This window comes from Castor canadensis, chromosome 11 (assembly GCF_047511655.1).
Source record: "Castor canadensis chromosome 11, mCasCan1.hap1v2, whole genome shotgun sequence".
NCBI lineage: Eukaryota > Metazoa > Chordata > Mammalia > Rodentia > Castoridae > Castor > Castor canadensis.
In genome coordinates this window covers 130,601,482-130,621,519 of record NC_133396.1, presented here as the reverse complement: position 1 = coordinate 130,621,519, position 20,038 = coordinate 130,601,482, and the positions used below count along the sequence as shown (strand labels likewise).

General features: G+C 49.3%; 1 protein-coding gene across 3 annotated transcripts in view; it reads left to right on the top strand.

Annotated features, from left to right (window-relative positions):
• The window catches only part of Pkp1 (plakophilin 1), a 46,494-nt gene that overhangs the window by 12,419 nt on the left and 14,037 nt on the right, over positions 1-20,038 (top strand). For all 3 annotated transcript variants that reach the window (XM_074048663.1, XM_074048661.1, XM_074048662.1), the window contains exons 3-5: positions 15,743-16,137; positions 18,614-18,758; positions 19,621-19,828. In XM_074048663.1, coding sequence (XP_073904764.1) covers positions 15,743-16,137; positions 18,614-18,758; positions 19,621-19,828 — 748 coding nt within the window. The remainder of the gene's footprint in view (positions 1-15,742; positions 16,138-18,613; positions 18,759-19,620; positions 19,829-20,038) is intronic.

Sequence of the window (20,038 nt, the reverse complement as noted above, 5' to 3'; positions counted from 1 at the left end):
GTTCAGGAGAGGCTATGGGAACAGGGAAGAGCTGAGCACACATGAGGATTTGGCAGAGGGAGGGCTGAGGAAGGAGGAAATGGAATAATTGATATTGGATGCAGACATATAATCAGCCGAGCACTGGGCAAAACCAAACAGAGTCCAGATTTAGGGAGAAGGAGAGCAATGGTAATAGAGATCTGTGGTGTGAGATAATCCTATGCCTGTGGGATTTTCCCATGGATGGTACAACTGGCATGGAATGTTATATTTCCCACCCTCTGGTGAAACCAATATGGCGACTGAAGGCAGGGAGTGTGGGGAGGAGGGTGTGGTTCTTCTGCACAAGCGTCGTCAGCATGTTTTCAGGAGCTTCTGAGAGCTGATGAAGGATCATTTCCTGCAGATGCTTTATATTCACTCAGTCAGCCAAATGGCATTGAGCAATTGCTGGGGCACGGCAGTGAACGAGATATGCTGCAGACACAGTTGAAAAGACTCTGGCTTTGCCCTCAATGAACTTCTATTCAAACTGTGAGAAGCAGTTGTCAGTGGCCAATAGAACACAGGTGTGACCCTCTGTGCTGAGGGTCACACAAATACCGTTCCTGCTCAGAATGTTTCTAGAATCTGTAAACATTTTAAAATAGACCATCTTCAGTGTGTTTTAGGAACCATGTAAGAACCAGTCTAATTTCTTTATTGTCATAACCTGTGATCATGCCTCAGATTACATATCAAGCCATCCTCAAATAAAAAGCTTTGTCACCAGAAACAAGTTTAAATACATAAAAGGTCAGTGGGCAATTCTAAAAGAAAGTTCAAACAATGTTTTAAAAGCAGTAGTGTTACCTTATAGTTTCACCTTATATTCTCTATCACCAGTAGCCTAATTTTAAAAATCACATTGATTATATCTGTAATCACTTACGTTATAAACCTAGAAAACTGAACACAGAGAGTCTTATAACAAAATAAAACTTAGAACAAAGTTAGTCTGACATACAAAAAGCATCCAGGGACTTAATGAAAAGATTAATCCAGAGAAAGTCATTGACCCAGGTAATTCTCTCTACTGGCCACTCAAACCTCCTCTTCCTTCAGAGACAAGGATCTGTTGGAAGACAGTGTTGAAGTGTCAGCATCCTATAGATCTCAAAGAGAAGAGGGAGCCAGTGAGAGAAGAGGAGCAAAAGATGAGGGTCCGATCCCCACCACCTGACGTCTCATATGGACAGACTCAGCTCCTCTGCTCCCAGTTCTCAGAGCCAGACTAGTGGACTAATTGCATCCCAGTGGGCTGACATCTTGCAGTTAAGGGAACTCAGGCCCAAAGAAGATAAATTACTCATTGAAGGCTACACCACTGGTTAATGGTATAGCAGCCTAGTTCCCTGACCTACTAATTCCTAAACTGGTGTTTTGTTTTCATCACCCCAGGTACATCTACTTTTCATGATGGCCATTTTATGGGTTTTCACAATCTCCATATTTCAACACTACAGCTGTGTTCTAGGGACTTGCAAGAGACTCACAAGTTCAAATCCTTTTATTCCTCTTCTCCTCTTCCTTCCAATTCTACATTCTCCTCAGGGATCCAGCCTAACTTCAACAGAAGAAGCAGGGGAGTGCCCCTGTTTTTTCCTTCTTATACTCAAGCTGGGTTCAGTCTGCTATGAGCATTAATGGGAGTCAAGGTAGGAATACCATATAAAATACAACAAAATACGATATTTGTGGCATATTTGCTGTTCACCAGAAGTTCAAACACAACTACATGCCCTGTGTTTTTATTTGCTAAGTACAGAATCTCTAGGTCGTTCTTGTAATTAAAACATGTCTCCTATAAGCACTCCTCTTCCACACTAGGGACCCAAGCAGAACGACTTAATACTACAGCCATTTCTGGTGAGAAAATTAAAGACTTTTTGGTCCTTCATAGTTGTTCTCATAATGGGTCACTTGAATTCTTCCTCTGGGTCAGGAAGACCAGGAAAAGAAGGATAGAGAGCTAGGGCCATTGGAAGGAACAACCCTTCTATTCGAAAGCTGAAAATATGTTTTTATCAGACAGGTCTGTCCCAGATGACGTTGAAGCAAGTGCATAACTGCGATTTCCAGGGAATACATCTAGATTAAGATGGCAATACCCTTTGTATGAACTCCAGCACCAAAGGGTTTTCCTATTTTCAAAGCAAGAAACACATCTTAGGCATTGAGTCCTTTGGGGAACCATATCAAGCACAAATGTTCTCACTTAGACTAGACCATCCTCTCCAGAATCTGATCTGTAGAAGAAAGAACTTATGTGGACATCATCAACAGGTCTGGAACAGGGCATACCATGGTGCCCACCATATTGAATCACTAAGGCGTGTTCAGTTAAATCCAGCCTAGCGCTCCTGAGTGAGAAACATAATAAGGAAGATCCTTTGTCCTGTATCTTTCTCCCAATCCTTATCTAACTGATTATGTCATATTTGATGAACTCATCATGACAAGGTCTTTCTTGTGGTCAACATGCTGGAGACCCTTACCCTAAGGGAAAATGAACCTGCCTACCCTAGACTCAAAGCAAACTGTGTGAGCCTCTGCTACAGACAAGAGAACTGTGGTTGCCTCAGGTTTTAGCAGGGGACAGGAAATCCAAGCACAATGCTCTCCAGGTTAGTAGTTCACCTTGAGTCAGTTCGCCTATTGATTTAGAATCCACAAAGGTAGAGCCATGGGCCAAGTACCACAGAGGAGCTGCCATAGAGAAACACGGAGCATCAGGAAGAGACTTGTTCTTACCAATCCACAGTTAAGGGAGGTGCCTAGAGGCAGCCTGGTATGAAAGAATTTGTCCTTGAACTTTGGTCAAGAGTTTCAGGTCCAGGTCCTGGCTCTCCACTCTAACTAATTGTATAACTCTACTGAAGTTCTTAATATGGCTGAGCCTCAGCTTGACAGCTCGGAAATGGGTGAAAGTTTCTATCTCAAAGGGCCGTAGGAGGGTTATGGATATGACACATCAGATCAGCAGTGGAAGGCCTAAATTTTAGACTCAGCTGGGCTGCTACAAGCTGAGGGATCTGGAATGGCCTTTGCCTCTCTAGATTTTGGTTTTCTCAACAGTAGGGCAAAGCAATTGGACTAGATTCTAGCCAAAGACTCACTTAGGACTCTATGTGGCTTGAGAGCTGACTCCTAGTAGCTCCAAGTAGAGCCTAAAGCCAAACCTTGGTGGCCTACCTAGGGCAGGAGACAGTGCCAGCTCCTCCAGCCCCGATCTCTGCTTCAGGCCTCTGGGTGAATGAAGGCTTCGGCACTTCCTCCCTGCTTTCATCTAAGCATCTCCTGGCACCAGGAAAATAGGAGTTAATTAACCCTTGCATCAGGAGGGAGACACGGTAGGACTTCATTTACTCTAGCATTATAGAGGGGGAAACTGAGGCACAACATGTAGCTCTGCTGAGTAACTGCCATGACTTAAAACTCAAAGCCGACTCTCCCCTGCCCCCTCTTCTCAGCCCTGAGTGCCAATCTCCAGCTGCATGAGCTGGCCTCTGTCTTTTCTTGAAAAGTCCAGGTGAGAGAAGGATCTAGAGAGTAGACCATGGTCTCCTGCTCCCAAGTGGGCATGAATCCTGCTCCACAAGGGAGCGATTGAAGTGTTTGCCAACTCATTGTCCCTGGTGCCAGCTGGTGACTCACTCCCACCCAGCCCTGGGAGATAGGAGGGTCTCACAAGGGCCCCAGGCTTTCACTCAACAAGAAGAGGCAATGATCTTTCTTGCCAAGAGACAAATGTGCCTCAGAGAGAGAATGGAGGCAAGTGAGCGAGAACTGATGGGCACCCGTCCCAGGGGCACCCCTCCTTCCGGAAGGCAACAGTCGAGCATGTGGTATGTTTTCACAGAAAATCACTGCTATGGGGGCACTCCCTGCATTTAAACTGTGGAGCAGAAGTTATGGAAAATGCCCATGTCTGGAGGGTCCCTTGGGAATGAGCCCTCCTTTATAAGCACAGTCCATCAGAGTGGCTCTGCTTTCGACCGAGAAGTTTCTGACACCCGTACGGTTATAGTCAAACTTAGGTAGCTTCCTTTCAACTTCTCAGAGTGGCTTGAGGCCCCTCCTCCTGACTGAGGACTGGGTAAGCCAGGCAGGTCTCCTGAGTCAGGAAAGAATGTGGAGAGAAGGAAGAGGCTCTGACCAGAGGCCTGGCTCTCCAGGCCTACAAAGAGAAGAGGAAAGAGTCCAGTGAATAAATGCAAATAGTGTCTCTGAAGAATGACCTCCTGGAGGAGGGTGAGTGTAGAACTGGGTGTGAAAGGAGAGGAGAGGAGAGCTGCCCAAGCAATAAGTATGTAGGACATAGGAGGAGGTGACTGGACCTGGGCCTGTGGCCTGAGGGTACTTTTTTGACTGTTCACCAAGAATGGGCATCACCTCAGGAGGGCAGCTGTTTGCAAGTTGCTGACTCAAAGGTCTCACATGCCTCTCTGATCTCCTGCAGCCAATCCCAAGGGACCTGCAACTTGAGGTGCTCCTCAGAATGGAGTCCACCTGCTAGCCCATCCTCCTGCCCTAGTGAGGAGCAGCAGAACCTCAGGTTGCTGTCCTGGATGTCCTGGAAGGAGGAGGGAAGGCTAGGGCAATTTGAATGGAATATCCCGGAAGAGACATCCTTGTCAAAGGACCTAAAATAGCAGCTGTGTACCTTGTGGGACGTACCAGACATAGCCAGCCAAGGACACTGGTCCTTCTTAGGAGGTTCCCAGGAAAGAATGCCACTCTCCCCTGGGACAGAAGAAGCCAGTTTTGGCTAGCCAATCACCTCAACTTCACCCATAATTTCCATGAACTTTGGGCAGAGCGCCAGGCTGATGGCCAGGCAGGGAGAACTAATGCCTAGACTGATTCACCTGGGGCTTGTTTTTTCCCATCCTGACCAGGTATTGGGAGGCAGATAATACCCCGGCCATAGGAAATGGCATAGGGTCTTCTTCCAAGAAGGAAGCTTCCAGAAGAGTTGGCCACTGCTCCTTACCCTCACCACCATGTATTCCAAGTACAGCCTCTGAAACTTAGAGGAAAGATTTGAAGAATCAAAGACATTTGTAAACTTCTTTATTTTGCTCCAGAAGAAGAAGAAATTAGTGAAGTTTTGTTTGGGGCCCTTTTTTTTTGGGGGGGGGGTTCCTTAACCAAAACTACTCAACCAACAAGTCTTTAAAGTTCTTACACTATAGTTAAGAACAATGAACAGATGAAATGACAGCATAAGAGGATATAATTAAAAGTTAAATTTCATAGTACGTGCTGACTTAAATCTGTGCAGGCCTTAGTTTCCTCATCTGTAAGTGGGAGAGGGGGGGAGCATGTGACCTTCTAGCCTTCTTCCCTGGTGGTTTGAGGATGGGGTCCCCGGGTTCTGGGTTATAAGCAAGTAGGGGCTTATGAGGCTGCCTTCCCCCCATCCCCTGCATTCTCTCAGTGGGCTCTCAAGTGAGGGTACCCCTGTAATTTGATGATCCCTTGGATTAGGGTGACATTTTCAGTTTCCACAGAGTGCTAGTGTTTTCACTTCAATCTCTAAGATCAGGAATTGTGATTCCAATTTGATTTGAAAGAAGCTAAGCCGCAGCAAACTGCAAGAGCTTGCCCATTACCTCACAGGTAGATCTAGTAGAAGTGAATGCGGAGCCCAGTAGAATGGGGGGCGGGTGAGGAGTGAGGGGAGGAAGGAACCAGGAGGGGCAAGAGGAGAAGTAGGTCAGTTCTCCCCTACCCAGCACTCTCCAAGCCAGGAAGTAGGGGGACATGAAGAGGGGCCATGGAAAGGAGACCTGAGAGGATCTCCTGGTGCCTCCTTGGCTGATTTAAGAATTTTCCTTTTGTCACTGGGCCTGGTGAGACAAATGCAACAGCATTTCCCAGGTGGGTGGAAGAGCCATCCCCACCCTTTGCTAGGGTGAGGCTCGGCTTTCACCCCCAGGGCCCTGGCAAGTCTCTGCGAGGCCTGCCTGCCCCAAGAGCAGGAGCGCACACTCAGCTGAAAAACAAAATCTAACCAGGAGGGGAGGGAAGGGGATGCACAGAGACACAGGTGGGGAGAGAAGAGGCTGTAGGGCCCCCTCCCCTCTCACCCCCCACGCTGCACAACAGGGCGTGGCCTGGAAGGGGCTGATGACAGGGCTGAGTTAGGCTGAGAAGGAGGCTGTGACTTCTGCAAGGGCTGACTCATAGACTGCTGAATGCCAGAAGCCCTCTAGGGCAGTCTATACTTCGGGAAACTGAGGCTGGGAGATGTGAAGTGACTGCCCAAAGCTGCACAGCCAGGCAGGGGAAGAACCAGGACTGAAGCCTGGGTCCCCTGCCTCCATGCCCAGTGCTCCTGACCACACTGTCACACAATGCTCCCTTTGCCTCATGAGCAATAGGATTTCCAAAGCCTCAGCCATTGGCATGAGGCTGTCACAGATTTTTTCAAATCACCATGTCAACTATTATTTTCTTATTTTTCAAGGAATTACTTTCAAATATCAGTGCATTAACTTCAAAAAGAAAACATGCCACTAACTCAAATGACACAAAACAGTATCCTTTGCCATAAAGGAAGTCTACTGTGACCTTAATAACAAACAATAATAAAGAAAGAGGATGAAAAAGAACATTATTGATTCTGGACTAATTTACCAGACAGAAAATTTTGGTTTTCTCAGAATGGAGGTTGGCAAATGATAAAGAAACATACTGTCTCACACCGTGGCTTTCACTTCATGGTAATCAAAATCTAGAAGGAAGTGCTTTCTGTGTGCTTAGGTGTTAGCTATTGCTGTGTCCTGGAGTCCCCTAAATCACCTCACAGCCACCAATGGTGCATGGCTGGCACTTGGATGGATTCTGGTAATAAGGTAATTGCTCAGGATGATTTTCCTACATCTGGCCCAGCAGGTCTAGTGGAAAGTCAAGGCCAAGGAGAAAAGCGTTCGGGTGGAGTTTATGTCCCTGACTGAGGCCACCAGCCCCACACCTAGCTAAATACTTTTTGTTAATGGAGCGTGTAAAGATGAGTGTCTGCAACTCTCTGTGCTACTCAGGGCATACCAAGGGATGAGCTCTATGGGATAGACTGCTCTTTGGGCCCAAGAAACCCCTCAACTTCTTCCACTTTCACCTATGGCACTAAACAGTTCTCAGGAGGCCCCCACAGTACTAGAGGCAGAGTGGGGATTCTCAGAGACAGCCAGAGACCTGTCACTCTTTCCTGATCACCCCCAGAGGCTTGGAGCAGGGTATCTCAGTCCATCTGAACCCAAAGAAGCTTAGCAAGACTTGAGCAATGCCAAGAGATTCTAGTGCTCAGCTTCCATTGCCATCCTTAACCTGTGTCTTCAGCGCAACTTGGGTGCCCAACAGTGCATCTGGAGCAAGGTGTGGTTGAAGGAACAGTCACTATTCCCCACGTTCACATTCGTGGTCCTAGCCAGGACAGACCAGTTGTCATGATCACAAGGTCTCGTTGCCCACCAACACTTCTTGGGCCAGAGGGTCGTTCAGCCCATGTCTTTGGGCAGTAGAATTGGGTCACACAGTCAAGCAACTCCTTCTTCTCTTTCTTCCTTCTTAATCCTTCCTCTTCTTTCATCCTCCTCCTCCTCCTCTTCCTCCTTCTTCCATTCCTCCTCCTTTTGCTCCTCCTGCTGCTTCTCCTTTTTAAATTTTTTTGGGTAGTGCTGGGGATGGAACCCAGAGTCTCTCACATGCTAGGCAAGTACTCTATCACTGAGCTATACCCCAAGCCTACTCTATTCTTAAATATCAACAAGGACCCTCCACAATTAGCCAAAAGAGGAGAAGCAGACATCTCCCAGATCTGGAATTTCTGGGGAGGGGGTCTTCTAGGACTCAAGCTAGCTACTGACCAGAAGAGCTGATGGAGTTCCTGCATAGGGCCACCTAGTATGGATGCTTTTTGCCATGTAGACTTCATTCATGTCTGTCACCAGACTCTGGGGGCAGGGAGATTGGAGGACAAGCACTGAGAAAGAGACCAGAGACTGAAGTCCTGGTTCAGGGTCTGCCATACCTAAGCCAAGTGGCCTTGGACAGCTCTCAAGTTCTCTAAGCTTACTAACAGAGAGAAATGAAGCTGTTGCTTTCTGCCCTGAGGCCTCATTGGTCAGGTGACAGAGAGGGCAGTGCTGTGAGGCTTCACCAAGATGATGCATGGAGAAGCTCTAGGACATGCTCAAGGAACAGAGAAGTGTGTGTTTCCCATGTGAACAGGTAGGGAAGTTCATATGGCAGTGTGTGTGTTTGTGTGTGTATACTTACACACCTGCTCATCTCCCAGAGGGATGATGCACTGGGTGGCCCAGCCAAGTGTCCCTCACTTCACATGAGATTCCCAACTGTCTAATCATCAGGAGTGTATTCTTTACACCTTGGGTCTCCGAGGTGTCGCTGGGCCCAGGTAAGCATGCCTCTGGATGTTTCCACATGCAGCCTTTAGGCCCCTCTTCTTGGGCTGAGAAACACCTCCTGGCTCAGTGCACAGGGTGGTTCTGGGATCAACCAGCTTCCCCCTGATGTCCCAGCTTGGGGGGGTGGGGGAGAAGCACCTGGCCCAGAGAGATTGTCCTGACCTCAGTGGGCTCTTCTGGGAAGGTGGTCCATTGTTCAAGGCTCCAGGAGCTATTTCACATCTAGATGGCTCCCTCAACCTTTCCCTCCCCAGGATGACCCATACCTGGGATAGCTGAGTCTGTCTCTAGATTCAGATGCCAGAAATCATGACCACAGAATATGGGGCAGAATGACCATGCCGCTGACTTGTCTGAGCTCATGAAAGAGAGATGGCCAAGGACCAGGAAGGGGTCTTCCATCACTTAGATCTGTGAGAGCTGAGTCTGAAGTGACAAACCCTTGCTGAGATATCCCTTCTGGAAGGAAACAGGTATCTTCATATGAAACCTCATGTCCTTCCCAAGTCCATTGTAGGAGTGACAGGAGCTGAGAAAACCCTACTACTCCAGCATGGAGGGGGCTGGCAATGGAGGAACATTTTGGAGGATCTGCTTTCTTTCCTCCATGGGTTAGAGATTAGGCAGGGAGCAGGGTGTGCAGAGCCAGTGTGGTTGTCATTTCTGACAGTAGACATTACTGACATTTGCTGTCACCTGGGTGCCTCCCTCTGCTGCTGCCATAGGTCTGACCTCCCACCTACCTGCAAGGAGGACTTGTATCCTAGAGCTCAAAAGGCCAAGAGGCATCTTTTGCCCCAGATTCATGACCTCCCTGGGGAGAACAGCACCCCCACAGGCTGCAGCCTGGAGTTTTAGAGGGCCTTTTCTACTTGGGCTTCTGTTACCTCAATACTTCAGAAGATCTGTTCTCAGTTACCCACAAACATTTGTTAATACTGACTGATTGACATGGTCACAGTTTCTACTCTTCAAAGACTATAAGGGACAATTGACCATTATGAGCCAGATCTCTGGTAAACTACTTTTGTTTAGTACACTGAAATTTTTATTTCAGATAACAAAACATGCCCATCTCTGTTGTTGTACTGTGTCCATGTTTGCTGTTGTCCCTCTTCTCAGAAGATAGAGAGCTGGTTATCCACTGCCCTTCAGTTCACAGAAGATGGCTTCTGAGGCTGTCCCTAAGTAGGCATTGTGCGCTTCAGAGTACTAGTGACAGAATAGTGTGTGCATCTCCTCCCTGTCTTTGAGGACCTCACAGTGAGGCACACCTACTACGGCTTCCTCCAAGGCCAGGCGGGACTATTCTTTGCCCAGACGTCAGGGCTGCTCTCACTGTGGAGTTCCAGGAAAAGAGGAGGCCTGGCCCTGGGTGGGACCCCTGCTTCTTGAGAGTGAGCTGTGCCCAGAGGAGTCAGGACTGACATTATTCCTGATGAAGTCCCATCTTTGGTGACTCAGGCCCCATTGGCTCCCTGGCTGACTCAGACTGCCAAGTAAGCAGCACCCAGGCTCTTGTGAGAATCCTCCATGCCCTGGGCCCTGTGTACTCCTCCTGGGTGCCTTCCTGGGAGAGAACCTGAACTCTGCATCCCTCTAGTACCCGGCTAGCTCTGCTCAGTCCTCCAAGCCTGACTAAAACCCCAGTTAGATGCAAGAGGCATGGGCTGCCCCATGCCTGCTGCATAAGGCCCTCAATGTACACAAGCAGGTCATGGCAGGTGCTAGGAAAAAAAATGGCACCTGGAACCTGTCCTCCAGAGGCTTCCAGTGAAGGTCCTTTCTCAGGAGAGCCCTCTTCAGGCCTGAAAGGCATGAGGAACCCATGAAATCATGTGCATGGTTTTCGGTGAGATCACGTGTGCCCTGGTTTTTATGAGAAGGGCATGGGGAGATTGACTGGCTGAAGATGGCCCTGTTAGGCACTCTGCTGCGTGTGTGACTCGCAGGGCAGAGCAGGGTGTGTCTTGCGGGAGAGCCGGTTTGACCAGCCCCACCTTGCTGGCAGAAGCGTTGTTTCAAAATGGGCTAATAGCTGGGACACAGACACTCTTTTCATCTTGGCCTGCTCCACACATAGCCAGCTCCCAAGGAGCCAGGCGGTTTCTGTCTGGTCAACCAGAGCTGGAATAAGAACTCTCTGGGCTTGGCCAACCAGGTACTGTCCTCCAGGTTGGGGTAAAGGGGAGCATTCTGGACTATTGCAGGCTGAGGCTGGGCTGTGCCACCTGCTTAGGTGGTCTCGCACTGGCCAGAGCCCTCCTGCCTTCCTAGCTGCTCACTTCAACCTTTAGTGGCTCCTTATAGCCAGGAGGCCATGGGAACCCCAGTTGTTCATCAGCAATCGAACTCTCCATCTCCCTTATGACCAGTCATGGCGGTCCTTTTCTTGAGCACTTGCCGGAACCCAGCCCTGTGCTAGGATATCTCTTTCCCAGATAGCTTAGAGAAATGACAAAACCCTATATTAGCAACTAAAGAACAAACAAGACCATAGGCAAAGGATTCCAGCTCTGGGAAACATTAGGGCCCAGCAGGCCTGTGGAGATGACAGGTGTAAGCAGAGGCCTGGGAGAATTGTAGGATTTGAAAGCACATGGGCAAGGAAAGCAATGCAGTGTCAGCAGAAGTGGGAGCTAGGATGTAGCTGCTGTTTGTGACACAGTATAAGGGCACATACTGGGAGGGGAACAGATATCTGGACAGGTGGGCTGGAGCCAAGCTGATACAGCTTAGAGACACTGAGCTGTCCAGCAAGGCAAGGGCTAATGAAAGCTTTGCCTGAAGAAGGTGGAGGTGATGGAATTGTAAGGTAGGCTCCAGAGCCCTGGGAGGATGGGTGGGGGTGGGGGTGGCGCGAGGTGCTGGAGTTGCCCAGAGGTAAACTAAGGAAAGCCAGGAACACAGTCTGGGCAGTGACAGTACAAAAGGAGGAGGCATAAGGGATGAGCAGATGGAAGTGCAGTCAGACACCATCTCTTTCTTAGTAGTAGTTTCTGTCCTGTCTGATGACGTTGGGCAAACAGGAGCTTTTCCAGTTTGGAGGCCTCTTCAGACTGCATGGCTGCCCAGGAGAAGTTGACTGTACTCAAGCCTTTAGGAATGGTACTACTTTGCTTCAGTACAGTCTTCCTCTAGGACTCAGTTTTCTTGCCTGCACAGTGAAAGATAGATCTAGGACAAACTTCCTACTTCAAGAGGAACAGAAAGAGGGGGATGAATCAGTGTGGACTGAAACACCACACTTCTCCAAGAGGGGAGGAGAGAAGGGAAGAAAGGCAGGTGAATCATAAGACTTAAGTCGTTAGCAGAGGGGGAAGCAGAGCATGGGCTGACTAGCCAAGGCTCCCAGCCAAAACTCCCATGGCCCATCTTGGACTGTGGTCCTCTAGGCTAACCCTCATTGGTCTCCCAAGTGAAGACACATGCCTCCCTGCACACACCCTGGGCTTCACCTTGGCTGTCCAGTCCAGCCTGCTGTCTGGTTAAAGCATTAGCTTGACTCCCAGGAAGTTGAGTTTCTAGTCTGGAATGTTCTGATCCATGGACCATCCCACCTGCGGTTGGAGTTTCCCAAGGAAGCATGGGATAACAGACAAGGAGTGTGTGTGTGTGTGTGTGTGTGTGTGTGTGACTGTTCTTTGTATTCAAAGAAGAGAAGGTTGCCAGCAGATTCCTATCTGAGTGTGGAGGTGGCTGGAGGCTGGCATTGACAACAAAGCTCTCCCACCTGCTGTGGGCACATGGGCCCCACATTCTCTTCCGGCTACAGCTGTTCACTCAGGACCTAGAAGACAGCGTGTGGAAACATGAGGGACATTTTTGCTAGTCACAGTGACTGTGAGGCCTTTATGACCTGGCAGCCAGGGCCACCAACTATCCTACAGTGCTTGGGGCATCGTGCACAATGAGGAAGTGTCCTCTCTCAGATGTCAACAGTAACATCGCGGCATGAAGCCTGGCTTCCTCTGTGTGTGCCATCTGAACACACCAGGCTCTTCCATTTTTCTGAAACATATCTAGACCTGTGGGGTGAGCCCTCTATGGGGTTAAATACAGGGTTTGCTTCTTTTCTGGGTCCATCCCCTCATGTGCCTACCTGGAAGCTTCTTTAGATATGGCTTTGGTCCCGTAAAACCCTCAGGCAGCTCCTAAAGACAGCCAGCCTGTCCCCAGATGAGAACGAGAGGAAAGCAGAGTCTCTGTGGAGCATATACTCATGTCGTGTACTGTTTCAAGTGCTTTGCAAGCATTAGTCCACTTTTCAAATTTTAGTTTTGAATCAGCATACATTAATAATACAAGGGTATTTCACTGTGATAATTCCATACCTGAGTACAGTGTACCTTGAACAAGTCACCTCTTCCATTATATTTTCATCCCTCCTCTTCTCACCCCCTCTCAAGCAGTCTCATATGTATCTGTGTACTGTACTTCAGTCCCCTACCCGTCAGTACCCTTCCCCTCCCCCACCCACCGCCTCCCACTGACCCCCCCAGATGGTCCCCATATACGTCAGTGTCCCATTATCATCATCATCATTTTAGGTCCAGGTTCCACAAATGAGAGAGAGCAAGTGACACTTGGCCTTTTGAGCTTGATTCATCTCACTCAGCATGATCTCCAGTTTCGTCCATTTTCCTGCCGCATCAGTCCATCGACTTCTCCCAACAATCTATACATAGACTACCAATTATAATCCCAGTTATACAGCTGGAGAAACTAAGAAACGTGGGTCTTAAGTCACTTGCCCAAGGCTATACCCATCAGTTGACATGACCAGGAGAGTCTGGCTCCAGAGTCCATGCTTTTAACCACCCAGTCTCCTTCTGCTCTGTAAGTCCCAGTTGGGTGAGCTAGAGGACAGTGCCTGGGTTCCCAAGATGCCACGGACATTTCAGTCTTAGCGGCAGTGGTCACAACTGGGTCACAGGCCACCCATGCAGTGGCAGCCTGCTTCATCTGAGCTTCCAAAAGTACTCAGACCCCCTAATAACACTGAAGGAGGACAGGGTCTGGCTAAAGTTTTTCTCCTGCTTGTCCAAGTGATGGTGAAGGGCATGGATGACAGGAGAGCCCTCCCCAGCTCTCTGCAGTCACCATACCCAGACAGCACAGCCCACTAGCTGTGAAGCTCCAGAAGCTGAAGTGGGGTTCCCAGGAATGGGTGATACCACTGGGGTGTGGCTGATGGGGAAGACTGGCAAATGCAGTCCCACAGGCGTGTTCCTACCTCACCCACTGCCCTGCGGGTGAGCTGGCGCCCTTTCCCTGGAGGCAGCCCACCTCGCCGAGACTTGCCAGGGATGCCTGCTGCTGCTTTTCCCAGCCCAAGGAGCAGGGCCCAGAGCCTCTGTCAAGCTTAATCAGGAGGATCATGTCTTTGCTGGGTTTGGGCCAGGAGAGCGTCTACGCTTCTCATCAGGTGTCTGAGATGACGTCCAGGTGTGTCACTTACTGAGAACAAGGGAGCTCCTTGTTGTGTTTGCTTCTAAAACTCAGCCTGCCTTAGGGGAATGCTCAGCTTCCCCTCTAAAGTGCCATCTGCCACCTTCCTGAGAGGAGAATGCAGACTGTGATCACTGGCTGAAGCAACTGGAGCCTCATTGCATACTTTGCATTTGATCTGCAAAGTGTCCATTACATGTCCAAATGCTCCAAAAACTCCCAGCTCCTCTTGCCACTGCCTTGTCATTGTCCTCTTGTGCTCTCCCAACCCCCACAGACCAGCTGCCTTTGGGGTAGGTTGGTTTGACCCAGTTTGGGGAAGAAAATTGTCCTTGCCAGAGTGCATAACTAGGTGTGTAGGTGAAGAGGTTGTGCACACCATTGCCAAGGTTAACATTCTGTGGCTTCTGAGTTTTGGATGCCACTTCCAACTGGTAGCATGACACCCGTTCTTTCTGGGAACTTGGACAATGGGTGGTTCCCACTCTGCTCTCTGATTCCCTACAGAGTTGAAGGAAGCCCCTCCCCAGTTCTGTGTGGCTGCGTCCGGTGTGGAGGGAAATTATCCCATTGCCTAATGACCTCCCTGACACGTGCACACATCCATTCTCAGTGTCTGTCTGTCTGTCTCTCTCCTTCTTTCTCCTTCCCTCCCTCTCTCTTTCTCTCTGTCTCTCGTTGGGGCAAGACTCTGGGCAGGAGTTGGCCCTGGCTCATCTCAACAGAGGTGAGTCCCAAGTCTGCACCTGTGTGAAGACATCAGGCTCCATGTGGATCCTCTAGCCTGACAACAAGTCCCAGCAGGCCAAACTCACCAACTTGTGGGAAAGTCCTCCTTGGACAGTTCTGTCCCAGAGCTAATTCCCACCAATCTCCTACTTTGCAAGCTCTTCCCAGGGAGGCTAACCCTCAGTTAGATTTACATGGAGCTTTTTGTTGTTGTATTGGAGCGGGGGGAGAGCTTCATTGTCCACAGTGTGTTTTCCTATTGGATTGAGCTTCTGCCCAACTTCTCCCACTGTCAGCCTGACAGCAAAGCCCAGAGGCCTCCCTGTGCCTGACCCTGCACACTGGGGCCACTTCCAGGTGGGCTCTAGCTGGAAGTTCTCATAATTGAAGCCCGGGGGCAGAAGTATAATCCTTCTGTGGCTTGTAAGTGTTTTCCCCTAGGAAGCCTACTACAATTTGCTTCTTTCCCTGGCAGAAGGGAGGCAAAACAAGGAATGTAGCAGAAAATAACAGTGGAAACAGACCTGGCCAGAACAGAAGTTTCCAAGCATTGGCTGAGTCCAAGTGGCCAAGTTGAGCTGGCTGTGTCAGAAGCTGCTGGTGTCTTGAAATGGCCCAAGGTGATGAGGCAAGGGTTTGAGACATAAACTCAAGTCCTAGTTCTGCCCTCGCCTCACTGAGGGACTGTTGGAACACCCCCTGCTCCTCTCTGGTGTTCAGCTGCCCTCCTGGTCTACTCCTGTGTGGTATCAGTGGTATCAAATGTACTTGGTCACATCCCCACAGTAAGAAATACACTTTATATCTCAGTCCAGGACTGTTTCACAAAGCAGTGCAGGTCATATTACCTGCACTGCCTCTAGCTTATATTGTCTAATAGATTATTCTAGTCTATGTTTTCAATAAATGGGCATAATGTCCCCATAAAGTGATTTCATAAGCAATAATAGGTCACAGCCTGCAGCTGGAAAAGTAATACAGCAGATAATACCTCTGTCAGCACTCTGGGATACACTGAACACCATGATGGGCTGTCCCCATGGCCAGCCAGATCCAGCATCCCCAGTCACAAAATTAACTGAGCTTTTCTGCTCTTCCTTGTCCAGATCTACAATGGGACCCTCAAACGAGAGCCTGACAACAGGCGCTTCAGCTCCTACAGCCAAATGGAGAACTGGAGCCGGCACTACCCCAGGGGAAGCTGCGCTACCCCAGGTGCTGGCAGTGACATCTGCTTCATGCAGAAAATCAAAGCAAGCCGCAGCGAGCCTGACCTCTACTGTGATCCAAGGGGCACCCTGCGCAAGGGCACGCTGGGCAGCAAGGGCCACAAGACCACCCAGAACCGCTATAGCTTTTACAGCACCTGCAGTGGTCAGAAGGCTGTCAAGAAGTGCCCTGTGCGCCCGCCCTCCTGCACTTCCAAGCAGGACCCAGTGTATGTGCCACCCATCTCCTGCAACAAGGACCTGTCCTTTGGCCACTCAAGAGCCAGTTCCAAGTGAGTGCTACTGCTGGGGACTGGCAGGGCTGGGGAGGCAATTTACAAGCTTGGCCCATTCTGCAAGGGGCTTCTGGGAAGAAAGGAAAGGCATAGCTTCTGTCTCAGCTCCACAGTTACCATCTTTAGGAGTCCTGATCTCAGTTCAAAAAAGAGACGGAATCCAGACATTGAGTATACAGATTCTAAAGGTCACCAGTTATGAACAGAGAGAGGCTAACTAGAGAAGGTCAACAAAGTCAGTGGTTGTCAAAATGTGTGTCTTTCACCAGCAACATCCATATCACCTGGGAATGCATTAGAAGTACTCATTCTTAGGCCACCAAGTCCCACTGACTCAGAAACACCCCAAGGTGGAGGGGGCCCAGCATTGTGCTGCAACAGCCCACCAGATGACTTTGATTCAAGCCAGAGTCTGAGAACCCCTGATCTTAAGCATGCCAACGTCAACTCATGTGCCCTGGTATAGATGATAGGAACAGAATGGGTTATAGGTTATGCTATAAGATGGGAAAGTCCAAAGAACAGATTGGCATGAAAATGGAAGGACATGGTCTAGGGCTAAGGAATGAGCACAGTGCATTTCCACAAGTGTTGAAGGGCTATTTCCCGGTGAGAATGAATAAGACTCAATGAGGTGTCTTGAAGAGAGCCATAGGCACAAGGGTGGCTTGGAGCCACAGTATCACGAATGACATTGAGCCTACCCTTCAGGGAAAGAGCACCATGAGCCTTCCAGCTGTCCTTTACAACCCAATGGTCATTATTCATTTATCTGGCAATGACTGAATATCTACTCCACTCAGGCTCTGTGGTGAAGGCAGGGGAGTCAAACAAGACAACCCAGAGCCTCTCTGGAGCTACACAATTAACTACTTTCCTTAGAGTCCCAGGAGCTTTGCATTCTTCATCTTTAATCATCACAACCCTTCCAGGAATGCAGGCCCTAGTATTCTTGAAGAGAAACAAGGCATAGAGGTGTCAACTAGCTTGCCCAAGACTACACAACTGATTCTCTCATGTGCTCTTTCCTATGGGTACCATACTGTTCTGAAAATAAACAGAACCTCTTTTTAAAGTGGACCTCTCCCATTTGAAGACTATAAGGTATATTTAGAGTTATTTGGGAAAAGACTTAGAAATCATCTCTCTCCTTTGGAGACTGATCAACACAGCACCAACTGAAGTCCCTGAATGGAGGGTCTAAGAGAGACAGAGAAGGGATGACTGGCAAGCCATTTAGAAGTGACAATTGACTGGTGGAGGTCAGTTAGCATCCTTCAATACAGGCCTGGGGTGCTACTATTCCAGAAAGCTCTACTGCTTGAGTCATTTTGCCCTAGCTAAAATTGCAGCTATTTATTGAACACCTACTATAACAAAACATCAGGTAGGCTGAATAAGGAAAGGGCTCCCTCTAAAAATGCTGAAGGATCTTTATGGGGTAGGTTTAGGTGCCACAGAGGTTTTTCCCCTGCTCTGCGGAAACTTTCCATCTCTGTTAGGAAGGAGGACATATTCAGTGGAAAGGCTGCCTATGACTCCATGCTACAGGAGCTGGGAAGGTTCCTACAGGAAGGTTCCCTTCCCTGGAAGGCTTCACAGAAGGGGGCTCCCACATGCCCAGGGTAGGCCTTCAGGCCTGCTGACCTAATGTTCTTGTTACAGCAGACCCTTGCCAGAGGCTGGGGAAACAAACAAGAAGTCATAGTGGAGCCAGACAATTTAGTAAAAACATGAATTGGACTGTTAGCCATTTCCTGTGGTTCAACTTAACATAGGCTCTTCAATGTCAAGCTAAGCAGTTTGAACTTGCACTTGCAGCATAAAGAAGCTGCCGATGGATTCTGAGCTGGGAAACAACATAATAGACAGGGTTTTAGGACTACTTCTCTAGTGAAGGGATGTAACATGTGGGATGGAGGAGCTTGGAAAAGAGAGCCAGCTATGAGGGTCTCTTGCCATCAACCCCAGGAAAGTGATCCTGATCCAGAGGAAAGTGATGACCATGAGGATGGGGAAGGAATGCTTGTGAGAATTTTTGTGTAAGAAGAGTCAGCTGAACTTGGGGATGAAAAGAAGGAAGAATGGATGGATAGAATGGATAATTTCGCAGCCATTCTCTTTCCTTTTACCAATTCCATGCACAAACGTGAGAGGTGAAGATAGGTGAAGTGTCTCCTCTCATGTAATAGAGCAGAGGGTTTGCTCAGTGCAGAGATAACTCACCTACTTAAACCTTAGCCCATGATCAGGGCCTTGTCACACCCAGTGTTCCCTGGAGGGGAAAATGCGCTGGGTAAGCCTGTCCCTTCCCTGGGAGAGCTGTTCATCAGGCATTCTCCAAGTGGGCCTAGTACCTCATTCTGGCACAGCCGAGGATGCAGCAGCTCGGGTGTGCAAGGCACAATTCTGAGCACATTCATCAGGACTCTTGACTCTCCCTGTAATGCACCCCCACTGCCATCCCTGGTAGGATTTGCAGCGAGGACATCGAGTGCAGCGGGCTGACCGTCCCCAAGGCTGTGCAGTATCTGAGCTCCCAGGATGAGAAGTACCAGGCCATTGGGGCCTATTACATCCAGCACACCTGCTTCCAGGACGAATCTGCTAAGCAACAGGTAACTGGATGCACACCTTCCTCCCTAGGAGGCCTGGGCGGGCGAGATGGATGGGGGCATTTGCAACTGGCCTCTTTTCACCCTGCCCAGCTGCCAGGAATAAGGATTACAACTGGCATTGCCCAACATCAGAGCTACATCTTCACTTGCAGAGCAAAGCCCTCTGTTGAATGGACATTAGGCAGGTACATTTCCTCCATTGGTCACAGAAGGAGACCAGTCAGTGACAACAATGGGTTCAGCAGAAATCCCTTTCTCGAATTCCACTAAAGCACATGATTGCTCCTCAATTGCCACCCTCCGCCCCCCCCCCACACCTCCCTCCCTCTCGCTCTCTCCCTGAGCTCCTCATATCCCATCTTATGGTTGAAAGCAACTTATTGGCCTCCCAAGCTTGACTGGAAGGGGATACCTACATGCTCAAGAGTGCAGCCCAAGGATATTTTGCCATAAATGGGTTTCCTAGAAGCCATGGTTAGTTTGCATGGAAGTTTCTGCCATAGAAGGTAGGTCATCTCCTTATGTCTATGCCTTAGGATTCTGAGGTGTATGTATGTACATTTTCTCATTTGGCCTTACCACCATACTCTAGAGGCGGAAAATTGAGCTCAGGACAGAGGAGTGACTTGCTGAGGGTTCCCCAGCTAAGCTGTGAGGGAGCTAGGATCTGAATCCAGGTCTTTGCTCTCTGGTCTGAGTCTAACAACACTACCTCATGCTACCTATTTGCTTTGGTTGACTTGTGTGTTTCTGAACTGAAAGGAGATTTTTTTTTTGGTCTGAGCAAAACTCACTCTGAGCAGAGAACAATTAGCTTAGCCTCCCCTCCTCTGACTGAGCACTGTGGTGACTCTTCTGGCAGGTCTATCAGCTGGGAGGCATCTGCAAGCTGGTGGACCTCCTCCGCAGCCCCAACCAGAATGTGCAACAGGCCGCTGCAGGGGCTCTGAGAAACCTGGTGTTCAGAAGCACCCCCAACAAGCTGGAGACCCGGAGGCAGAATGGGATCCGCGAGGCGGTCAACCTCCTAAGGAGAACTGGAAGCACCGAGATCCAGAAACAACTAACTGGTAGGGCACTCTACCTAAGACTTCTGGCTGTGGCCTCCAGCTGGTGCACAGGCCAGTCTCTCCAGGCTGGGCCAATATCCCGGGAGTCCAATGGTAGTGGCATTGGCCAGATCAGTGGCGTCTGGACCACACACCCATGGAAAGTCATGGTCTTTTTGAGACTGGAGAGCAAGGGGAGGAAGACCAGCATCCAGGCAGGATCCTGGGATT